The following is a 25,099-nucleotide window of genomic DNA, read 5'->3' on the forward strand; positions in this document are numbered from 1 at the left end:
GGTTGGTGGCAATAATTTTTTTTGGTTTTAAATACTCTTAACAATATTTAGCAGCTCACTTCAGGAACTTATTCCAGTACACTTTCAAAGGCAGGAAAAAATTTTATCAACAATTTCACCAGTGTCAGTACTTGAAAGTTACAGTGATACATCATCTGCATGGGTACAGCAATCATAGTTGGTTTGGCTCTAAACACAGGCAGGCAAAGAAAGCTCTGGCACATTCGCTACACTTGCATCATCCAGGAACTTCAGTGGATCTTCAGAATCAATGAAAACAAGGCCCCTTCTGCAATAATCAAACTATGCCAATTAATAGCTGTGATTTTTGTCATCTAGCCTTATTAACCGAAACAGAGCAATGCATGAAAGGGTTAAGCTCTTCTGTATGAAGTTCAGATTCCCAGGACATATCCGAGTATATAAACACCATCACTCTGAAACACCAGAGAAATGAAGTGGTAATAGCAATCAAGTCATGCGGTACACAGCTATTTCAGCAGCTGACATATGCTCTTTTAGTGGAAGCATCTTGCCGTGACATTCAGTATTGGGACTGTTGGGGAATTAGATGTAAGCTGGTCTGTAGAATATTGAATTCTGTACTACAAAAAGCCCATGAAACATACAATTCAAATATAGTTTGTGTAATGACAAAAAGAGTGCTTGATGCTTTGCATATACACATAGTATGTGATACCTTGGGGCCCCTCTGTCTGAATAATATCGTAGATGAGAATGCTGAGGACAGTTGCCCCTTCAGCACAGCATATGAAGTTATGCATTGCTTTCATTTTTGCAGTCTCAGCCCTAAACCTCAAGTAAAGATTCAACTACCCATCTGGAAGTCTGAAGTCTGCTAATATATTCAGGAAAGGCAGAATTTTGAGAGTACTGAAAGTTAAGCTATTTTTCCTTTAACAAAGAGAATGAAAACATAGCAAAATCTGAATAGCATTAAGAAGTTCTAGTTGAAAAATATTAAAAAATAGTCTGAATAAAGTAATATGACAACAAATAAAATTTTCACTTGCTTAACTCTATTAGTAACTAGTTCCACTAAGCAAACCGCTTCCACCTTAATAGATGCTATGTAATTCCATCTGCCCAGATATTTTTTTGTGTGCATCTCAGCCTGGTATGCAAATGCCACAGTGCTTCATGGGTGATAAAGATGATGAAGGGACTGGAACACCTCTCCTTCAAGTATAGGCTGGGAGAGTTGGGCCAATTCAGCCTCCAGAAAAGATGACTGAGAGGGGACCTCACCAATGTATACAAGTATCTAGAGGGAGAGTGTGAAGCTGGGTTTTCTCAGCGGTACCCGCAATCGGGTAAGACACAACAGGAAGACCCTGATGCACATGAAGTTCCACCCGAATATGTGGAAGAACTCCTTTACTGTGTGGGTGACTCAGAACTGCAACAGATTGCCCAGAGAGGTTATAAAGTCTCCTTCACTGGAGATACTAAAAAACCATATGGATGAACTCATGTTCAATATGTTGTGAGATGACCCTGCTTGAGCATGGGGGTTGAATCAGATGACCCACTGTGGTCCCTTCCAACCTGACACATTCTGTGATTCTGAAGATGAGCTCATTCCACCTCCACAAAATGTTTCATGCAGCTCTGCCAAGTCCTGTTCTAATCAAGAAACTTTACCAGGTAAAGCTTGCTTCAGAGTATTTTTTGTCACAGACTTACTTACAGCAAATTTCCCAGGCTCCAGCTTGCACCATGGAGCAGCTTTGGTGGGCAGGTGCTATAGCTGATCGCTTGGGATCAAGGCAGGAATTATGGCTGGGTCCCTGCTCTCATCTAGTGAGCCTCAGATGCTGTAAGAGAGCCTGGGGCCAACCACAGCTGTTGGAAATTACTGCAGCCCTCAGGCTTTCTTTTTTTTTAAAATATAATTTATACCAGGAATCAGCCGCAGGGCTGATAGCTCAAAAGTGGGTGTGCACTTGCCCACATCTTGCCTTGCACTAAGCTAGCCCTAAATACACAGGAGGATTGGAGTCTTAAGCTATACCAATAGTTTTGCAGAAGAACAATACACCATAAGAATATGCAAAACTAATGCAGAATACATGTAACAATCTGTAAACAGTGTGATGCCCCAATGTTCTGTTGTATTAATTATGTTACATATTTATGGCTTCAAGATATTAGTTTTACTACCAAAAAAAAAAAAAAAGTGTTCTGATTAAAAAGAAGAATGCCTGCCTTGCCATATTTCCATCTGTATAATATTGAAGTCATTGAGGGAAAAATGTAAAAAGAAGAGTATTTACTGTTTTGACGGCAGCTTGTTCTGCTACATATATAGCAAAAAAATACAGGTTCCTTGACTAGTATTTATTTGATCCCTATGTCACAAATCATAAACAGCTGCAAATTTTTCAGAGAAATTTAGCGTGTCATTAATGTTCAATTTAAAGGGCAACCTTAATATTTCTGCAAGGAATGTGAACTGCATGCCCTCAAGAAATATTGACAACCTGTCTGTATGTTTAAAGATGTGGAATTAAAAGATCTATTCACCTCCAGCAGAAATACATTACTTGAAGCTGCACACAATTAACTGCTTTCTGTGTGTTCAATTGGGCTTGGCCTTAGCTGCTCATTACATGAAACCTGTCCCCACCTTGTGGTGATTTTGAGACAAAGTGAACCTAACCTATGAAAAGGATTTGTTATTTCTGTACACTAAATTTTACAAGAAGTCTGTCTTCTGTTTTGGGCTTAACCCCTTGTTTCTGAGATGCATAGTCAGATTCCAGTGAAAACAGTTTTGCACTCTGCTTGAGAACTCAGTGCTTCAGAGCTCAACCTCCACTGTAAAAGCACAGCAGAAACACAACACCCCCAGATGTTTAATGCAAAAAGAGAAACTTCTACCATAACACAGCAAGACCATGATGACTGAATGGACATTTTCAAATCCACTTTTCATAGGCTGTTAAAAAAATAAAGGACATGTGAAGAGTTGCACTTGGGCCCAGTACATAAGCAATCTCCTTTGTCTTCTCATCTGTGACCTTAACTGTGTTCTGTACTGCTGGAGAAGACAACCTCTTAACAACAGCTCCTCCACTGCAGCAAAATTACTCATGATAATCTAAATATTCTGTAGCAGGCAGGTGTCCAGATTATCCACTTTTAGCCTGTCACAATAAAAAAGGTCAGTAGAAAATGTGAGTTGCAAAGGGTTGCTATAAGAATGTTTGAAGGAATGAGAGGTCAATCTAGTGAGATTAAAAGAATTCAGCTTGTTCAACTCTCCCTTTGTAGCTGTCCATGAGAATGTAGCTACCCCTTATCAGCACAAGAGGAGAACATCACAAGGGATAACTGGAAAAACAGTGGCACCAGAAGAAACATAGACAAACTAGCTATAGATGTACATACTGGCCAGACATGAACAATTTGCATCAGCATCATCACACCATAGAGTTCCAGGGCAGAGTTTCTCAGAGTTCATATGGGCAAAATAACCAAATACTGTTAAAACTGAGTTTGGAGAAAACAGAAACACCATCTTATATCAGTAATTATATTGAAAAGCTGGAAATATAACTCCATGACAAAGAGTCCTTCATCAGTGTTTCAATATACTGTTTCTAAGCGATAAAAATTTGTTTACAAATGTGTGAATTAGAACATTATTTCTTTGCTGTACTCAAAATGAACTGTTTCTGTGCCTTATTAGTAATCTGAATAATTACTTCATTTAAATAGTTTAATTTTCCTCATTTTATTTTTATCTTTATGCTATTAAATCAGAGGCAGATAAATCTGACATGTCTGAAAAGCATGCATGTTCTTTGAAATTGATCTGTAAGCTCAAAGTCCAGCAAAAAAAAGAAAAAAAACCAACATTGCACTAAAGCTCTACAAACAAGTTTCAGCTAATGGCTTGTTTAATGTTCTGGTGCATTCTGTGTTTCAGACTTAACCAGATCTACACACAGTTACCTGTGTCACACAACGGATCGGGTCTGTCGTTGAAAACTGCTCTGCTTCATAAAAAGCAAACCTGCGTTTGCTCAGGGGAGCCAGGTTTCTTACTGAGTGAACTACTCCCTAAGCAACATTCAAAGGAGATCATATCAATGAGAGACTAAATAATGGAATACTAAATAAGAGTATTTAGTATTGTATCACTTCTTTTGGATCACCTTCAGGTCTCCTTTAACTCTGTGACTACATATCCATTCCCCACTGTGAATGAGGTACCGTGCTACGCAGGAACAGATTAAAAGTACTACCTATAACTGGATTTAAAAAAAAAAATCTTATGCTGTATATCTTTTCTGAGGTCTCCTTATTGCACATACAGGAAGGAGTACAGCAGGGAACAGAACAACAGTGGTCTGTCCTTGAACAGGTTTGATGGTCCCAATATCTAACAGCTATTTAATTAGCTCAAGTCATCTCTTTGTTTTAGAAATTAGGGTACATGTATTCAAAAAAAGCTGGTAAAGTTATTTTGCTCCAAGGATCTGCATCAAAAGTAAAAACTAAATATAAGGTCTATTATTTGTGCTGCACTGTAGGGAAACAATCAGTTTCTTACTGTACAGTAGCACTGTTTTTTTAAAAGACAGGTTTTATATTATTTTATATTATTACTATTGTAAAGATTGAAGTTTGTTTCTAAAAAAATTCTTCAAAAATCTCAAGTTATAGGACATCCTAAAATACTTTTTAAAATATCAAAAAAGTACCTGGAAATCTCATCATAATATTAAAAAATTAGTCACTATAGTAACCAAGTTTAAAATACAGCATGGTATGGGTTTTTTTCTGTTTAGGAAAAGTACAGCACAACATACTCAAATACAGGTTCTTCTGATCTTTCAGGATATTATGAAAGAATTTCACTTTGCTACCCTTGCATTCACATCAGTCATTTTCTCTAATGAACTCCTGCTTTATGCCCTGAAACAAACTTGTATTTATCTTTGATTATCATGTAAAATTAATTTTTCTTCATCCATTCTGCTGTTTTGATTGGAAAAAAAAAACACATGGAAACATATCAAATACAGTAGTCTGTGGATATGCAGCATTACTACTTCTATTTTCTGTAAAATGAATTGATTGACTTTACAAAAAAAGCCGCCTCTTATCCTCTTGCAAGTAGTGACTTCAGTAAAAACCTCATTAAGGTTCTCACTCTCTGCTGTTTAAAATGGGGAAGTAAAGAAATACATCATGCAAAAAGTCACATAAATGTACAATGCAATACAAGCCTTAGCAGTCAAAAGACAGTTTCCAAGTAACGAGCTAAGAATATTATTATCTACAATCATGTCTCACCTTGAATAATTTCATTCTCACATATTCCAGCAGCAAACATGTCAACATTATGAAGCAATTCTAAAACCTAAACTGCTGTACATACCTTCACTCAAGTAGCCACATCTCCTGCTTCATAACTTCACTATTGTATTTGTGAACGATACAGTGTGTGCTCAGTTTTCACACTGATCTTTTTCTAGTTTTAGATTGGATGTCTTGACACAAACAACTCCTTGATAAAATAAAACCCACTACAGAACTACGTGAAACATTCTATCCTGATAGTAAAAATAAAGGAATAACTATTGAAAGGATGGTTTTATATCTTCAGATACAGCTAGGGGCAAAGCATGGTCATCAGAGTTTTGTAAAAAAAAATCTGGATAGCTGCCTGTTGCTTGGATGAAGAACATTCATTGCATACTTGTTCCTCCCACAGACCCCAAGGATGCAAACGGGTACGATGTATATTGTATCATTTTCAACTCGGTTCTAACCCAGAGATATGAATAAAATGCTGTTCATTACACAAAGGGAAAAAGAAGAGGAGGAAGGGGATGGATTAGTTACACAACTCAGAAAGCTGCATTTCTGCATTATTCTTTTTGAGATAAAGCCTGAAGAGGCACATTTTCCAGGAAAACAGAGTCAGGGTGAGAGAAACGGAAAGACCAGGGTATTCAGTTCATTGTTGCAATGGCTGCTCCAAATCCCTGCAAAATTTCATTTAACTTGCAGTCCTTTATTCAGTATTATACACGCACTAGGTCAGGTTCTGAAAAAATAGATACATGTAACATTCTGATGCAAATGTAATGTTCTGATTCTTCTCCATTAGAGGCTAAGATGCCAAGTCCCCTGAAAATGATGGCAGTACTCCTTTGGGTAAGAGAAGACTTTTATATGGAATAAAATTACAGGCATCCAATATGGATTAACTTTTACTTTGTAAAAGTCACCCTGTGATATTTTCATCAAAGATTGATAAAACATGATTATAACATCTGGAAATTTTTTGCATCTCAACTTAAATCTCAACCGAAACACAAGTCCTAATTCAGGCCCAATTCCCGTAGGTATTCCTTACCAAGTCTAAATACTACATTCTCTTCTTTTACCCTTGTGGAAGGTTAAGGTTCTTTTTTTTTTCCTTCTTGTGTGTTATGGAGAGTAAACTTAGTAACTTTAATCCCTTACCTTTTTCATTTCCATTTGCATATTGTGGAGGCTTGTTTTTGTCAATGCTGTTAAAGCTCTGACTTCTCCGATTTAAATTGGAAGCTCCCTGGACTTTGGTACTGCTGCCTGCAGCTGGCACCCTTGAGGGTCCTGGAAGCCTGGAATGGTGGGAAAATCAGTGAGGAACCAGAGAGAAATCTGTTAATTTTATGTAATACAACATATAGCGGAGACAGTGTGCAAATATCAGATCACAATTTCAAACAAACTAAACCCAAGGAATTCAGGAAGCAACAACAAACAGGAGGATTCAAATTAGTTAGACTACACAAATGAAAATTTAAACTTATCCTTATGCACACAAAAGGGAAAAAGATGCTTTCTAGAGTCACAAGACATGTAAGAAGATGCTTTGCATTTGCCATTAACATTGCTAAAACAGATTCACCCTAACAAATATTAAAGTGCAGTATCAACCTTTACCACTATGTCACTTTTGGAGAGGAAATATTAAAGAAATAGATTAAAAAGCACAGCAATACATAGTCAAGAAATATTTTGTATCTCATTAAAATTTTCACAGTTTTGTTTAGCATAAAAGCTGACTTTTTATTTATCTTCTTCAGTTATTTTTCAGAAGGTTATTGACTAAAATACTTCCTCCTTACTATTTTAAATGAAAAATATTGTAAATATGTATTTTATCTAGGTGATACAGATGCATTTATACCTTTTAGATAGAAGTATATAATGTAGACTATACAGTTCATTTCTTAGTATTTGCTGCCACCATCTGAACCTTACTATATGGCTATACTAAGGAAAAAATGTAGATTCTTGTTGTTTCTGGCATGTGTAAGCCTGCATCTATTTAAATTTGTTTTGTGCTGTAAGATTCCTTAATATGTGCCTACTCCAAACTTTCTGAAGCATCTTTGTAGGCACATCCACTCCTTTCTAGTTTTGTTATTTCTTACATAAAATTAATTGCTCAAATCAGTCATAGGCTTTTGCCAGAGAACAGCATCTCTCTTCTGCTTCTTGCTTATTGGAATGATTTTAATAATGGCAGTGCAAATTCTACCAGAATTATCAAATTCTGTTAGTTTCACTTAATTATAAAAGAGCAGCATTAGAAGGAAGAAAAAAAAAAATCACATTACAAAAAATTACAAAATATTTGATTTCTTCAAAACTTTTTTTGTTTGTTTAATACACTAGCATACAGAAATGTTCAAATAACTTAATTTTCATTTGCAAATATTTGTAAACAACTCCATAGTCTCTTTACCAGTTTAAACCTCAGAGAACTAATCCATTGGTTATTTTCATGGTTCGTTTTGGCTGCCATCCTGCCCTGCTAGTCTCTGTGCCAAGCCCAGAGCAGACTGTGTCTGCTCTGCAGTGGTGCGCATGCTAACCTTTGCTGTGACCCGTGAATTCAAGTGATCTTCTGTTCCCTGAAGAATGCACTAAAACAAACTTAAAAATCCATTTGCTCCTTCTCATTACCCTAATTTGACAGGCAGTAAGAACTCTGAGACCATTTGTCAGAGGTAATGACAAAAGCAATGAAAAGGCATGTGCAACACTAGAAACTCATCTGTTCAGTTAAAATGCAAAATAGTTCTGCATATACTCTGTATGCCAGAATTCAAGAACTTGCCACAATAAGCACATTATGCATGAGGTCATTTTCTCTACACAATTTCCAGTTTACCTCATCTGCTGACTTTCTTAATTGAATTCAGGTTTTAAATTGCTCTTGCAGAATCATGTTAAGCAGCTAAGGAAATGCAAAGAAGAGTATAACAAATAAGCGACAAGTCACATACCTCTGAACAGGCTTCGGAAACACTGCCACAGATTTAAAGTATTAGACAATAATACTTTATAATAAGACTGTTAACTTTGACAAGTTGAATGTAGACAAGACAGGAGCATTAGCAATAAGGAAAACAAAGACCTATAAATGCAGGTGCGAAGCAACTGGACTGTGGTATAGCTCATTTCAACTTATCACCAGCAACACACATTGTGTTAGTGTTCCATACTGCAAAACGCAATCTTTATTGGAGATTATGCAACTTGGAGTTCATTGGTCTCACCAATGAACTGTAAAGCAAAGGTATAATTAATGAACACATTAATTATCCCCCTCCTAAAAAAAAAAAAAAAGCTAGAAAAAAGAGTAAGCTTTAGACCTCAGCTTCTTTCTTCTATAATCTGGCTTGTAGATTTTAGTGCTCATGGAAATGACAGACTAGAAGTACTGACAAAATCTGAAACAAATCAGTTCCTACACACAGCTCTGTCAAATTCACTGCCAAAACAATGCCTCTCATTCATGGGGACTGTGTGCAGACTATTCTTGATGGAGCAGAAGTCTTGGAAGTCATTCTTTTTTTCTGCTCTATTTTGCTTCTGTGTAAACTTGACTCTGGGAACTCAGACTTTCAGGTGGGTTAGCTATATATGCAAAACATCAAGTGGGAACTGGGGTGGACTCCCAAACTTCTTTTCACTCATGACTAAAGTCAGGAATTGAGCCAGAAAGTACAGAGCACTAAAATCACCTATTAATCCTTCACATCCAATGTTTTCCATGCAGAATACAAAGATGCAGGATACATAACAACCATAAATATTGCTAATATATAGTAGAAATCAGCCAATTGGCCAACAGCCAATGAATACAAGGCTTTTCTGTGGCAAAGCTCATCATTCCAAAGCTTGCTCACATAACAAAAATTGCACATTGTTTAGTGTCTGCTTAAGTCCAAAGGATAAAATATCAAAGGGCATATACTTGCTTGAGTATCACTAACAAGCAATAAATTAGAGATATTTAACTGACCTAGAAGCCTTTTTTTGACTGGTTGCAATTCCACTGTGATTAGACTGAGTTGCATATCTGGCTGTGAGACTGTATGAGAAGAAACAGAGAAATTGAATTAAAGAATTTCTTTGAATATGTATAGAAAGAACAGACTTACCAGCAAATGATGAGTTAATGAATGCAAATCGAACATAGATAAAAAATGCAAATTAACTGGCAACAATATGAAACAATGTAAACATGCAGATTTTTATGAGATGCAATGAACAGGTTATGAAATAATGGATATTGTTATAAAATGTCTCATTTGCTAGAAATTATCTTATCAATACAAAAAGTGAGCAAATTTCCACAGTGATTGAATTCCTGAAGTATAGCTCAATTCACACAGAATGTGAACTTGAAAACATTGTGCTGCTTTTTTTCTCCCATGAAATGCACTAAGCACAAATACACTCCTACTGGTCTCTCCAGCATCCTGACTGGATTCACAGTAGGGCTCTTAGGAACAGATTTGCTATACCAAATTCAATGTGGACTCAGAAAAAATCCCACTAAAGCAAGGTGACCCTCCTGACGGCTGAGCTACATGGAAGAAGCACCCTGTCACAAATTTTATTACTGTTACAGCACAGGTCATGTATGCAATAACCGAGGCAATGAAGCAGAGGCTGCATTAAGAAAGTCCAGACATGTGCTTAGACTCACTGTGGAATTCATAGGAAAATGCACCTTTGTCTATTAAGGCATCCAAGTAGCATTTCTGCAACAAAAAACGTTCTATGCTACAGGGCTAAAAGGTGTATGTTCCTTTTGACACCCAACAACCCGGCATGATTAGAAAGCAAATTATTTCCTCTAATCTTTTAGACATTTGCATAGGGGATATGTCAAATGTATGGCCAAGGTACAGCTTTCTGTCAGGTAATTTCAGTTTTCATGGACAGGTGCATCCTTTGGCATCCACACAGTCTAAGACTGTAGAGAGGTGCCTAAGCCAGGTGCTATAACATCATCAAATTCCTTGTATTGTTAGGGAAGTCATGGACAACTGAGGAAGTAGAAACTCCAATAGTCACAGATTTCATTTGTTTCTCAGAGTTCTGCATCTTCCAGCAATTCTTCTGAGTAGCAGCAGAAACCACAGTGCTCTTGTCCCAGCTTTATAGACTAGCAGAACTTTTAAGAAGCACCTGGTGGTGTTGAGTCTACTAGAACAGTGTTAAGCAATTTCTGCCAGTCCACTGAAGCAGCCAGACCTGAGTGTAAACCAGATGGGAAAAGCTGTCAGATAAGAAAGGTCATCCCTTCCTTAGCGGTGCAGTGCTGAAAAGGGGTGAGAAGAAGGCACAAACCAAGGGACAATGTGAGACTGCAATGAGATGCGAGATTATTGCTATTTTACAAAATTAAACCCCAACAAAGGGTTTAGAGCTGCCTCTGTTCCTGCCAATTAAAAATGGCACATTTACATATGATGTAACATATGTATTTGCATTTGAATATAAAAGTAAGAAGAGTACTTCAGTCTTAAGAGGGAAGAAAGGAATCACCCAATATGTAAAAGCAGCATTCAATTCTCTGACATATATCTTCAGAGTAATGCTGACAAATTGCTTTTTTTTTATATGACCATAGCTTCGGTGGATATTATAATATATAATATCACTTAATATATTACTTATAATAATACCAAAATAATTCCATAATAATCACACTTTATATATTTTTAGCTATCTAGTTTTAGTACATTGAATTATATTTCACTTACGGCTATATTTCTTAATAATGTCTGGACTTATGATGCAAATGTGACATAGGTTTTTACTGAGTTTGCTACATTTGTGCCTGGCATAATAGTCCATCTTTTGATGAGATCTTTCTCTCTTTTTTTTTTTCCAACATACTTAAAATGAAGGAATCTAGAAATGAATTGCTGGTTATCTGCATTGACTAAAATAAGAGATTTGTGAGAAAAATTGTTGTCAAATAAAACTTTTGTGCATTTATGCTGTAAAAGGTGGAATGATACACAGTACAATCAACACAGAAAGTAAGATGGGAAAAAAGAGTGAGTAGGTTGCAGTGCCTTAGTGTATCATAGCATTTCTCTCTCAAACAATACATTGAAGAGTAAACTGAAAGGTCAAAACCCTTAATCTCAGTGTTGATAAACTAGCCCACATACTTTAAATAGCAATAAATGCATAAAATACCTATCTGATAATGCTTGCTAGAATGCTTCCCTTCTGTGGCTCTTACTTGGGACTCTATCCACTAGCAAATTCATGAAACATGAGCCTATAGACTACTTTCAAACTTTCCAAATAGGCTTGGCAGGCATTGATGAAAGTGTCAATGTCAGTAAAACATTATTTGTAAAGCATGATTTCCACTGTGACTGATTAAATTTATTTTCCAAAGTAATGTGACAAGGGAAAGGCAAAAAGAGAATTTAACTCTTAAAGCAGCTGCATCAAGTTCTAATGACTTTAGGTTTTCCTTGTCAATTAGCTCTGGATGTGCTGAGCCCATGAAAGCTTTCCATGGATGCATGTCCCAGTTGCTGGCCCACTTTCATGGATGTGAACTGCAACGCTGTTTCAGACTAGACTTTAGCTTAGCCACTCTTCTAAATGTATGAACAAATACTTACATACTGCCCTCTACCCTACCAGGTAATTGTCTGTGGGTAGTATCTGTCAGTCAGGAAAATAAACCCATTTTGCTCAAAAGAGTTAATTTTAATGCTTAAAAATCCACACCACGATATAGTAAGTGTGTGTCTGAACTAAAGCCGTAAATGGATCTTAACATACCAGAGAATGCCAGTTTAATGCTACAGCATTCAGGACAAGGAAGGATTTACTTGTCAGAGGGCTGGAAAGGCAGATTTTTAAGGCCTCTTGTTCTCAGCTGTCTACTACCCTTCCTCAGGGTCTAAAAGACCCTTTCCACTGTTATAATACTCATATCAGCAATCATTTACACTATGTAGATAGGAGCAGACATGATGCTTAACTCTCCTCTTCCAAATAAGACACTGTGGAAGTGAAGTAAATGCTGTCCAAAACAGGTAAAATGGCATATAGGCATCTGAAATCTTAGAAATAATCTGGACTCTGCAAAAATAATATAGACTCTGTCTTCCAGGTTGGAGCCATCAATATTTTCTTTTACAAACCAGGGAAACACTAGTCAACACAGCAGATATGAAATGGTGACGATTGGGAAATTTCATTTGCTGTGAGAAAATAGAATAAACATCCTGAGACTGCCCAGAAAGGCAGTTCAGCACAGAGGTAGCTGAGAAGAAAGGACAGTGATGGTGCTGAGCTCGAGGTGCTGGTGGAGAACCCCACGTCTGTATTGTGCTGAGTGGCTGCAGGAACCAGGGCTCTGCATGGTGCCACATGGCTGTGCAGCACAGTCAGCTGCACTGAGGACCCGTGCACCATGCTCCATCAGAATGGGGAGCTGACAGGAGTCATCCATTTGCAGGCATGGCACAGTTATGGAAAGGTCCTAAAAGGTGTAGAGGAGATTAGGAAATCAATGCAGGCTACAATATTAAATGAGTTTATGTGGCACTTAGGGATAGCTTCTAGTGGTGGACTTGGCAGTGCTGGGTTAGCAGTTGGACCTGATGAACTTAGAGGTCTTTTCCAACCTAAATAATTTTATGATTCTATGCAGAAAGAAGGCAACAGATTGTTTGACACTGGACTAAACTACCAGAAACTCTATTTTGTTGCCATACAATATGCCAGAAAAGAAGCAGGCCCTTGAAAGTGGGTTAACACACAAAGCTGAACCATGAACCTTCCATAAACCTGAAAAGAGCATGAATCAAGCCAAAAATATTTTAACCTCTGTCTTCAAATGTAACCCATGCAGCGACACCCTGAATATCATATACTTTTTATTAAGTCCTTCAAAGGATCAATAGGATCACGTTACATCACGCTGTCATTTTCCTATAATGTTAGGAGTCACATGGTGGTTCTAAAATGTCAGCTATGCACTATGTTGAAATTAGAAAAAGGGAAAGGGTTTTGCAGAACATAATCAAACTCTTTCTTCCTTACTGGCATACTTGAATTTTAATATGCCGTTGATCTTACAAAGTGCATTTAGTCTCTAGTCTGAATGCACTCCAGAGCTGTTCAAGACTTTTGTATTAGAACAATTCTCTGGAAAAGACTAGTTTAAAAAGAATGCCTTTTCAATGTAAAAATTTGCACAGAAGGTCTCAGTTGCCCTGTGCGCCTATTTTTTTTAATAATTTTTTTCTTAAATAAGAAAAAAAAATCCTTTAATTTTTTCTATTTGGCTACTCATCATCCTACTGATTGAAAGGCACAAGAGATAACATTCTAAGGTATACCTGACTCCAAATTCGAAGTGTGCCTGGAAAGATGCCACAGGGAACAAAAGTTTCCAAGCCCTCACCCTACCAAACAGTTTGGGCAGGTAGAAGATGCCTGATTCCCCAAATGTATTTTCAAGGAACACTGAGGAAGAAACCAAAAGAACTTGATTTTCTGTACAAACAATATTTTTCAGACATTTCTTTTCCCTTTTTAGTCCAGCCTTGGTCAATTAATTTATGGCCATATCCACACGTATGTATCTATATAACTACATATATCCATACCTTTACCTATTTATTTATAAATAAATAAACATTTAACATTTATATAAATGTTATTTATCAATGTGTATTTTATAGATAGAGATATATTATCTATAGATAGAGGTAAATATAAAAATATATACAAATATATAAATATGGATATAATTACAGATATAAATATAGAGATAAATATTATATATTTAACAAATAAATACACTTTTTTTTTTCATTCACAAGAGGAAATGTCTGTGGCTCAGGCAGTTCTAGCTCATACCCTGTCATCTGTTCTAAATTATTTGGACATTTCTCCTTTCCGCTCTTTGAACTTCTGGCATCTTATTCAAGCAGTCTGTCTCCAAATGATTCATGCTTCAAGGTACAAGCAAAATTATGTTTTCAATATTTTCCTATTGTTCACAAATCATAAACCAAAATGCAGATAACCCAGTTTTGCATCAATATTTATGTTCCTGCAGAATACAGAGCCTTTTAACAAGAATGAATAAACAGTGGCCATAGCTTTTCTGCTGTGGTCCCAGTATTGTAGTATAGGTATTTTTTGTAATTTAATGAAGAAGTACATGAACCACAACATTAAAGAAACAAAATGGATCTCTAGCAGTAACTGTGTGTTGTGGTTTAGGACACTGTGCTTAACCTGACCTGTAGCACACCAAAAATGCCATCTTTTAAACCTCGTTATTTTTCTCTGAACAAATTAGACAAGTGGATTACAGTGTGCTGCCAGAACTAGGATTAGGCCCTTAGGGACCACCTATACCATTTTATGACCTTATCTCCATACCATTTATGATCTTATACTAGAAGAGAATTATATCAGAGTATCTGCACAGAATCATATGCCACCATTCTACTTCACAGTTTGATACAATAAAACTGTAATAGTTTTTTCCTAGAGGAAATGGAAGTGACAGAAATGCTGCTGTTTTTACTTCATCAAATTATTCTAATTATCTCTTGAATCTTTGCACAGATTTTCAGAAAGTCCACATTCGTAACACATCCTATTGTATGGCTGGGATTACTATAAACGTGCATCAGTCAAAAAATTATCACAAGGTTAACTGTTTCTATTGACAATAGTAAAACACATTTTTAAGCATTTTGCTCAGACTCCCCATTGACTTTAAAATGTCAAAGAGCTTTGTAATATAAAGAAAATACAAAAGATTCTACCAGCAGTTCAGCTACTTTCCCTTAAGTATTTTCAAAACACAAATAAATTCTTGTAAGTCTGGTGAATTCTAAATATAAAAAACCTTTTTTTTTCCACTTCTATTTAATTTATTTTCCACAGGCAATGACTGCCAAACAGCGCTGCCTAGGCTTCTTTGGAATTTATATTGATTTTTATTTTGGAGCTTTTTTGGTAAATTAAGAGCAAAAGTCTTCACAGCAGCTTCCAATTGTAGTGTAATTTCATTAACTGACACCTGGAGAACCACAATATATAGAATATATAGAATATCAAGTTTGTTTCACAGTCTGTGAAAATAGTAAGATATAATAGATGATAAAAAGGACTGACAGAAGCAAAGACTGGGTCACACATTGGTATGAAGGAATTCATTAAGGAATAAATAGGAAAAAAGAAAGAACATTTTGCTTCATAATAGGTTTGCTACCTCTCATTTAACAAAAAAAAGAAAAAAAAAATGAAGACTGTGCTAATTTAACGTGGCTACCCTCGCATTTTACATGTATTGAAATTTCATTTGCCACATACAAATAATTATACGCAATCTCCAATGTTCACAAGATGTCAGAATTAAACTAGTGGCAGGTCCTGGAAAGTAATAAATGTATGGACATTTGCATCAGATTTCATTTTCAGAATGAGAAGATCTAATGAATCTCAGTAGAAAGTGAGGGTAGAGCAACAAAGAATGTCTGAAGGGAAAATAACTTAATTATAAAGCTTCTATTCCTTCAGAAAGAAATACATAAAAGATTGCATTCAAGTGCTACAAGGATGAATGGAACATTTCCCATTAAATTCTACATGATCTGGACTAGCAACAGTGAAAATTATGGCCAAAGTGCATTCAAAACTGACATATAAATAGTAATGAGTGGCAAGGATGACACAGGCCAGACAATGAGAATATCTGAAATATACAGAATGAAAATTTCCACTAAACTGATTTAAAACACTCTTTTGAAAACTGTAAGAAGAGAAAATGAGAAAAGATGACAGTTGCATTTTGAACTGCAAACAGCAGAAAAGGAGGGAAAAATTATTTTTCTTGAACAGAGGTAATTTATAAACAGAAGAACCCAGGGTAACTACACGCCGCAGGTTCCTAATGAAAGTGTTCGGACATACATCAGGTACTTCGCAAGGAGAAAAAACTGTGCAACAAAGGGGAGATACCAATCAGTAAAGGACAAGTTTGAAGGATCCAGCCCACAGAAATAGCTAAGAAGATAAAAGATTCAAGCAGTTTGTGAAGGACTGGTGGTGAAATGGTCAATAGAGGATGAACAGTTTAAAAAAATCTGAAATGCTATTGAAAGGCTAAAAATGCTTTTTAATTTACATTTTTTATTTTCTCTTTAGGCATGCAGTAGTCTGCTAGAGTGGTGTATTATAACCATAGAAAAGATCATTTATTTTAGAACCTGAATGTCACTTTGAAACACCCTTTCCCCCATTATTTTAAGCTGAAGAACTGTTATTAGATATCTTCTTAGAGAGCATGGGTTACATGGAGCACATATATGAAAAACACTTTCTTACTAACTAATGCTTTGTTCTATTTTTTCTGCGTGAACATTATTAGACATGTTAGCCATTTGCCACTGAGACACACTAAATGCTTTATTTACTTGGACTTCAGAACAAATATAATGAAAAAACTTCCTTTCTGATGTTTCTGTGATTTGGAACCTTGAGGACAATAATGATTCCATCTTTGGGGAGTAGAACAAAATGGAGCCACAGCTGATTTGCAAAGAAAAATAAAAGGTTAAAATAAAATTAAATACCTAAGGGCTATTTAAAGGTCAGCTTCCTGCAGATCCTGGAACAATCATATAAAGCAACTCATTCTGCATTATCTCTCAGACATATAAAAATACATCAGATTAGATTAATAGCACTTAGACCCTTACTAGCAAAAAGAGAACAGAAAGAAGTAAATATTTTCTTAATTTTTCTTCTCTTCAGAATCAGTGATTTGGCAATGATTCCACAGTGGGAAAAGCAGGAACTACCTGCCTCTTTCACCAAAACCAAGTGACTAGCAATGGAATGAGCTAAGGACAGCAAAGGGACCAAGAAACACATACAACTATGTACATCTTCCATTTTCCAGCCTATGTCAGTGCAACACACTTGGTGTAGGCTGCTGTAACCATATTTTAAACTTTCAGAATATTTAAATGAATATATTTTTCTAAACAGAGTGATGTAATCAAGACTGCTATGCAGATTCCCACTATTCTGACATGGATCTATTTCAATTCATAATCATAAGCACTGCATTTTCATTACTGTATTTCACAAAGCACAAGCTCTGCATCCAACATGCCTAATTTCTTCCCTAGTACTTCTGAGCAGCAGGCAACATGAAACCCTGTTTCTTGCAGTAGTTATATATGCAACTGTCTGCAGAAATCAGCTACCTAACTTTGTTTATATGCTCAAGAAAACCAGGGTGCACTTCTAATATAACAAATTTAACAAAATCCATCTGGACCTCAAGCTGTGCTCATCATTCCTGTACATGATAAAATAGTTTTTCCATCTAGGGGAATTTTTCTGACAGCTTACTGAAACCAGTTACTGTCTAATCTGTAAATGAGACAGAACTTCTTTCATCCACATGTGTTTTCTCTTAGTATCTGGGTGGTTGAAAGATCATCACCACAGATGTATTGCTCTGATAATGGAATCCACTACCAAAGTGAAGCATAAAAATATAATGTAGCCATTGCTGTCATCTATCTGTACTGACAGATATAAATAAGGCCACCAGCACTGTATTTTTAAAAATAAATCTCAGAGCTGCAATAAAGTCATAAGGAAAGAGTGAAATGCCAACTTCAGATTTTGAAATATTCAATTCCCACAGTTAGTCATGGAAGAATACATGAAATTTTAGGGTAAAAAGAAATCTGAAAGCACATCTAAAACTATCCTTTGCCTTTGGTTACTATTTATTTACTGCAGATTTCTTCACTAACAGTATAATAATTTCAGAGTTTTTATAATTACTGGTACACAACTATGATCTTCCATAAAGAATGTATGCTTTTTGCAAGGCAATTTGACTTACCATGAATCAACTTCATTCCTTCCCTTTACATTTAATTTGAAATGTTGCTATTGGCCATAGGACTAGATAGGCAAATAATACTCTTTCACAAGAAGAAACTTGCTTGCCTTCTGTATGCACAGCTTTCACAATTCTGACGTTCACAGACAGCTTACATGTGAACAGGAACATTAAAGTATTGCCACACTGATCGCTTTGGATAACTTTGCCTGTGAAAGAAGGTTCATTATCCTCCCATGCTAACTTTGCACTTACGAAAGAGAGGGTCTTCCAGAAATTGGTTTAATTACATTCCTGTCTGTGTTGTCTCCTACTCACACGAGGACAAGTAGCCCCCTGGATCAGTCTCCTGAATTCCCCATTTCTGCACAAATCTAACCTGTCCAGTCTTGTGATATTCTGATTATAACCTTCCCCAAGGGCTTCTCAGCAAAACAACCTGTGTATGAAACCTGTAGAAACATAATACAATCTGGTGCCTGTTTCAGTTCACTGTATAAAGTAGCTTGTCTTCAGTGGCACATGGAAATGTTCAAACATGGTAATGATCACAGACATTGATCATTACTGAGGATATTATAACCTGGAAATGGGGATGAGTACCATCACCACCACCATCACCAGCAGGACCAATCTTTTAAATTAGGAGAGTGAGATGCTAGCCCTGCACATACAAAGACAAAACTTGGTCTTCAGCAACCTCTGTTATCTGACCATTTTCAAGTGTGACTTCTCAGAGGTATTTCCTTCTCCCATGTATAATCTGTATTTCTCTTGGAAAAAGTGAAGGGCATCATTTTCTCATATTTATTTAATAAAGAAAATACCTTTTCTTTTTACCTCCTAGGAAATAAATGTGACATTACATAATATGCTTAGTACACATTAGCTGGAAGCAATGAAGAAGATAACTTTTCTCATAGAATATTCTAACCTAAAATAACCTCAGTTATTAATATAAACTAAGACATAGTTTTAGATACTTAAAGTACAACACGAAATGTGACTGATTACTGAAGATTTAAGAAAATGTACAGTCTATAAAATCACCCACCTTTTTCAGTGTATATATTTTGCTTTTGCTTACATGTAGGCACACATACAAGCAGATGGATATCAAATGCACGTAAATGTACAGAGTGCATTAAAAAGATATCTTTATTTCTCAGGCAAATATGCAAAGTAAATACGTGTGAGTCTTCCAGTGAAATAAAATACCCATGGTGTAAGAAGATGACTTTCACAATACCCTTGAAAATTTACTCAAATTAGATTGGAAGCATTTTGCCATTATTGAAAAAATACTAATGTCCTATTAACGTGTTAGCAGCTACATTCATTATCTGGCTTCTGCCATAATAAAAAGATACTTTTTCTTGTTCCTTCCAAAAACCTGAAAGCACTATTTCTAGGTAATAAAAGACCACAGGTCAATTTAATGGAAACTACTCTCTGTTACACGCATTTGCCAAATATTTTTTCCAAAATATACACCGCAAGGGATGTTCTGCCTTAGGGCTTCTGTATACCAAACCTTTCCACAGTTATGTTACAAATGTTAGAAAACAGAAAGAATCAAAGAATTTTTAAAAACATATCCAGAACTGCAATATGTTAATAAAGAATGGCATACCTGCACAATAATTGTGTAATAATAAATAGCCATTAAGAGAAACATTTATTATGAAAGGATAAAACAGCTTGTTTTATCAACAGCACTTCAGAAAAAAAGTAAAATGACTTAATTTTTAATTGGTATCAGTTAGATTATCTACTGAGTTCATTTCATATGGACAGTGTGCAGAATGTACATTAATACACACTTCAGATATTATGACTTTCCAAAATTCTCCATACAGTGAAATGTGTAGGTTTTAGTATCTGTATGAAACTACTTTTTGCCAAAAATATCTAAAGATCTCAAGTGTCCAATAGAGCAGCCATGTGAGTTCCTAAGGACCTTCTAAACCATGAGCTTTCCCCAGCTCAGTTATGTTGGTGGCATTTGTAATATATATAGCTGACATCAAAGCAATCATAGAAATCAGTTTGAGGAATCATGTAAGCTACCTGCCCACATTTCAGACAGCAAAAAGTGGGCAAGAGGCAAGATAGACCTCACCAAAGTAATCTTTTCTTTTTTAATTAATATTTTGGCTTCTTTCTAAAAAGAAGCTTTTATTTACTCATTAGCATCTTTAAACTCGAAAGGTATTTGGTAAATATTTTTAAATAACATTTCAAATTATTTATTTTATTGGGAAATAATTAATTGAAATAAATGGGCTGCTATGAAAAGAAGTGTTGGTAAGTCCACCAGAGAGAATTCACATCAGTGGATGTTTATATATGCCCATCTATTATTGGAAAGCTTGTTTTCATACGTAGTCATTTTTCTTAGGAAGGGAAATATTATTTTATGCTAATTTATTTATATTACTTCAAAAACTGACAAATAAAAAAAAGAAAATTAGTATTGAAAAAAAATTGTATTTCTGTTTGTTTCTAAGTTCCAGGGCTCCTTGTTTTGCTAGGAGCTCATAATACTAGATCTACTTAAATTTATAGTAGAAGATAGAAAATTTTCATATAGGAGAAAGTTTTTGGTAGGCACCTTTTTTATCTTTAAAGACTTAAATGAAAAATATATAGATAGAAGAAACCATATTCTCTCAGGCAATACAGACTTTATAGTAACAAGCATCAAACTCCTCTGTATGTGAAAGCAAATAGAAAAAAATTTGCTTTCAGTTTACAGAGAAGAAATAAGAAAGATATCATCAATCTTGGTCTGGTAATTTTTTTACATAGAAATATTTTACATCTGAAACGTAGCTATGAACAGAAATTCAATCAAAGAATTAAATTATTTTAAACTCCTAGATTACAGTGGAAGGTTTAAAGCACACTGATGAAAGTTGAAATTTTTTTACACCAGCCTTAGATGTCACTACAAAATCATAAATGGGGAGAATCTGGGACATGAAAAAATTTCCCTTCTTCTTAATGAAGCATGTTTTAACATAGCAAAATAGAAAAGAATAAAAAAGTGTAGAAGTACCAGGAGATCTCAGGGAATTATAATGGAAAGCTTAATAAAAGATTCAACGCCTTTTTGCCTACCATGTGGAATCACCATGATCCAAATAGTAAAAAACCTGCTTTATCCAGGCTTTTTTGGACAAACTCTTGCAATAGTCATGATGTACAAAGAACACTGTAATTTTTTTTTTTTGTTATTAAAAATTCACCATGGATAAATTATAAAATCAGGAAATGTTTCAGTTCTTTCACTAAATTAAAAACAAAAATCAGTAACCAAATGTACTTATAGGAAGCTGGCTAAGCTCTTAATTCCCCTGATTAAAGCTGTGAACACTTATTTCCTGAATAACAAGATGTTATTGTTACTTATGCAGTATTAAATATCCTCCATAAAGTAGAAATTCAGCTTTGGAAAATGTTGAGAATGGTCAGACTCTTCTAGGACCTGACCATAATTTCCTAGATTACACGTTAATAGTATACTTCACAGGGAAAACCTTCAAAGACATTAATTTTCAGCAGCAGAGAAAATAAAAGCATTTCACTTCATAATGCCCCAGCCAAACGCATGTATCTTAATTTTTGCATCAAATGCAGTAATTAACATGCTATTAGCAACACGTCCCCAACATATTTTTAAAACATTTCTAGTTCCAAGATACAGATTTTTATCCGGCTGAAGTGTTAAAGCTTCGTCAATTGAAGAAGAAATACGTTTATAACATACATGAAAGTGTCATTCATATATCAATGGAATTAAGAACCAGAATCTCAATATATTAGTCTGATACTTTCAATCCAATCTAGATCATTGACTTACCACACTCTCAACATATAGTTGTTCAGTAAGTCCACAAAAGTGTTTTGAACAAGGATATAAAATTGAACAAGTACTGAACCCAACAAAGCAACAGACAAAACCCTTCATGATGATCTACAGTTGACTTTTTTTAAACTTCCCCAATAAAATATACATTTTTAATATTGTTTCTATTTAAACAGATATTTTTGTTTCAAACTCCTTCTATACTACCTTCTGAAACTATGCTTTCAGATACAGTCTGAAAGCAATGTAATTCGGTGATTATTGGGTTCCAATGAGTGCTTTGTTTTCTTAAAACTGAATAAAAACTGCCCACTTAAAAAAAAACAACTAGATTTAGGCTATTTCTTCTCCCTTGTACAAAATATTTGAATAGAATTAGGTCCTCAAAAACCAGAATGTGTGGAGATAAAAAGAGTTTATAACAAATGAATGTATTAATTATGCCTTTTCCCCATCTGTTTTGTTGATTACCGGAATTTTTTCAGTTACATGTGGAACTGAGAATGTGAAGAAAACATGAAAATAACCAGTATACTAACCACACGGTGTGCTAGCAGCTTCTTATTGTGCAATGCGCAGAAAAATCAATAATAAAGTCAAAGAAAGGCTTACAATAAACTAAAATTGGAACTAAAACTAATTGGTATTGTTCTCTGCTCTTACTCTAACTTTACTCCCAAGAAATGTGGGCTTATTATCAAAAACCACATTGAAACCACTGTGTAAATAGCTAAAAACAGATTAAATAGCCTACTTTTTAAACAAAATTTTGTCTTTTTTGAACAGAAAAATAAAAAGTTTTTACATCTGAGAAAAATAATTTTTTAACCTACCTTGACTGCATATCTTGATGTGTTTTGGACTGGCTGATTTCAGCTGGAGTTGAAGGGACTTGCTGTTGTAGCTCCACCAAAGACTGGTAGTACTGTTGCTGATGATGTTGCTGCTGTTTGTACCGAGATAAACTGAAAAACAGCCCTAAAATGGCTTTCAAATTTCCATTCCTTATTTCTATTAAAAAAAAAAAAACAACAAAAGAGAAAAGGAAGTGAAAACACTTTGGTTTTAGACTTCAGTTTTGTAAAAGTCATACTAAAGTATGTCTGTACAAACCTATAGCTATACATGTTTATGTCTTATATCTCTTAATTTACCTGTAATATCAGAGACATTTGAGGTGTCACTGACAGTATATTTTTCATTATAATTTTTGGGGTTTTATGTGTCAGTGTTGCAATAAACACCTATCTCTACAATGCCTTCACGATGAGACATTTGCATGGTCATAAACAAGAGTATATCCAATCTTAAATAAGACACATTTCTGAAATGTCCTGACCCAACAAAGTACAAATATTCTAATTAAGGCAAAGCTCATTCAGAAAAAAATCTGAATTCTTTCTAGTCTTAAATATACATCCCCTCAAACCTCATGACTTTAAATTACTCTTTTTGCTTTTGGAGCAAATTCTGTGCACATTGGTAATAAACAGTGAGTTCTGGAAAAATCAAAAAGACTGTATGGTAATGGTTCTTGTCAGTAAGCACCTATCCATTCATACAGATGTGTGCAGGAAACATAAGAGAAGAAAATAAATGGAAGGTTGTTTTAAAAAAGGTGACTGTAATGCTCATGATTACATCTTTGAACTTTCCAATGACATGACTTTATAGCTTTCTATTTTATACTGCTATCACTGATAATGAAGATAAAAACTACAGCTTTGACAAGGCTAAAGAGTTACCTGAATACAATTCTGGTGAACCTGGTAGCATCCCTATGACTCCCATTACTTTTTCAGCTTTTTCCCAGTCTGAGATGAAGATTTTACAAGGATGTTGTAATTCTTTGCTGATACAGGATCTCAGTGACAAAAAGAAACCTCAGAAGACTTTAATGAAATTATCTGCAGCATGTAGGTCTGTCCATAACTTCATTATTAATTTTCTTTGGCACTGACCACCTTGTTAAAGGTTTTTATTAGACCTATAGATTTGCAACCTGACATGCAATGCCAAAACCTTTCTGCCTTCCCTGCAAATCAAAATATCAAGCTGTGTGTGCTGCACAGCTTTCCTAGGCAAACTGTCAAGCTGAATTTATACAAAATTACTGTCATTTTCATGTCTCTTAAACCATATTAATTTTCTTTCAATAAGATTAGTTGAAATGTTAATACATATGTTCACAAGCTGTTCTTCAAAAGCAAACCTCATCCTGGACACTGGAATATACTTTTCAAAATGTGAATTTGTTCTAAGCAGCCATACTTATTCATCTCCTCTGTGAAGATGCCGCAGGATCTTTGATTAGCAATGAGACCATGTGAGATATGTAGAACTTTCCCAGAGCAAGTAAACTTTTTAGGCAATATGACTTTTGCAATCTTGTTGGTTTCAAGGAAGATCATTGTCAAGGAATACAGATAATTTGTATTTAAAATTATCCTAAAAACACCCCCAAAAAACCATTTAACTATCCATTTTAAGTGGCTGTGGTTTGAGAAGACTGTCAGTACATGACACCAGTTTATTTACTCTTATAATTTTGCATGACTTAATGGTCAGAAGAAGAATCCTTTGTTAAATCCCACTCAACATTTTTCAATCTTAAAATTTTGCTCTTTTTGTGTTAAAATATTTTTTACTATTTTTAGGGAAAGATGCTCTCAGTAACTTTTTATTTCCTACTTTTAATATAGTTGAAGTTAGAATATTTCTCACAAGCAAAAAATCCAGAAACTTCTAATGTGTACTAAACCTATACTTGGAAATGAGGAGATTGTTTTTCTTTGTAGCAACTGGATAATTATTTATCAACTGGGCTCTCAAGCAGATATTTGGCAGCTAAGATTTGAAAATTACTTTTTTCTAGACCTCTTTGTTCAATTGTCAAAATGAGGTCACAAACTGGTTGTGAAATCTTCAAAACTTGTTAAGCTAATGGTTTGTTGTTCCGCAAC

General features: G+C 35.2%; 1 protein-coding gene across 10 annotated transcripts in view; it reads right to left on the bottom strand.

Annotated features, from left to right (window-relative positions):
* NAV3 (neuron navigator 3) overlaps positions 1–25,099 on the bottom strand; it is a 507,938-nt gene that overhangs the window by 129,814 nt on the left and 353,025 nt on the right. For 8 of the 10 annotated variants that reach the window (XM_030959546.1, XM_030959547.1, XM_030959548.1 and 5 more), the window contains 3 exons: positions 22,970–23,147; positions 9,347–9,415; positions 6,508–6,647 (listed from right to left, as the gene is read on the bottom strand). In XM_030959546.1, the coding sequence (XP_030815406.1) occupies positions 6,508–6,647; positions 9,347–9,415; positions 22,970–23,147 (387 nt within the window). Of the gene's footprint in view, positions 1–5,413; positions 6,283–6,507; positions 6,648–9,346; positions 9,416–22,969; positions 23,148–25,099 lie in introns of those variants that run through there. The other 2 variants (XM_030959545.1, XM_030959552.1) reach the window with 2 other exon arrangements.

This window comes from Camarhynchus parvulus, chromosome 1A (assembly GCF_901933205.1).
Source record: "Camarhynchus parvulus chromosome 1A, STF_HiC, whole genome shotgun sequence".
In the NCBI taxonomy this organism is placed as follows: domain Eukaryota; kingdom Metazoa; phylum Chordata; class Aves; order Passeriformes; family Thraupidae; genus Camarhynchus; species Camarhynchus parvulus.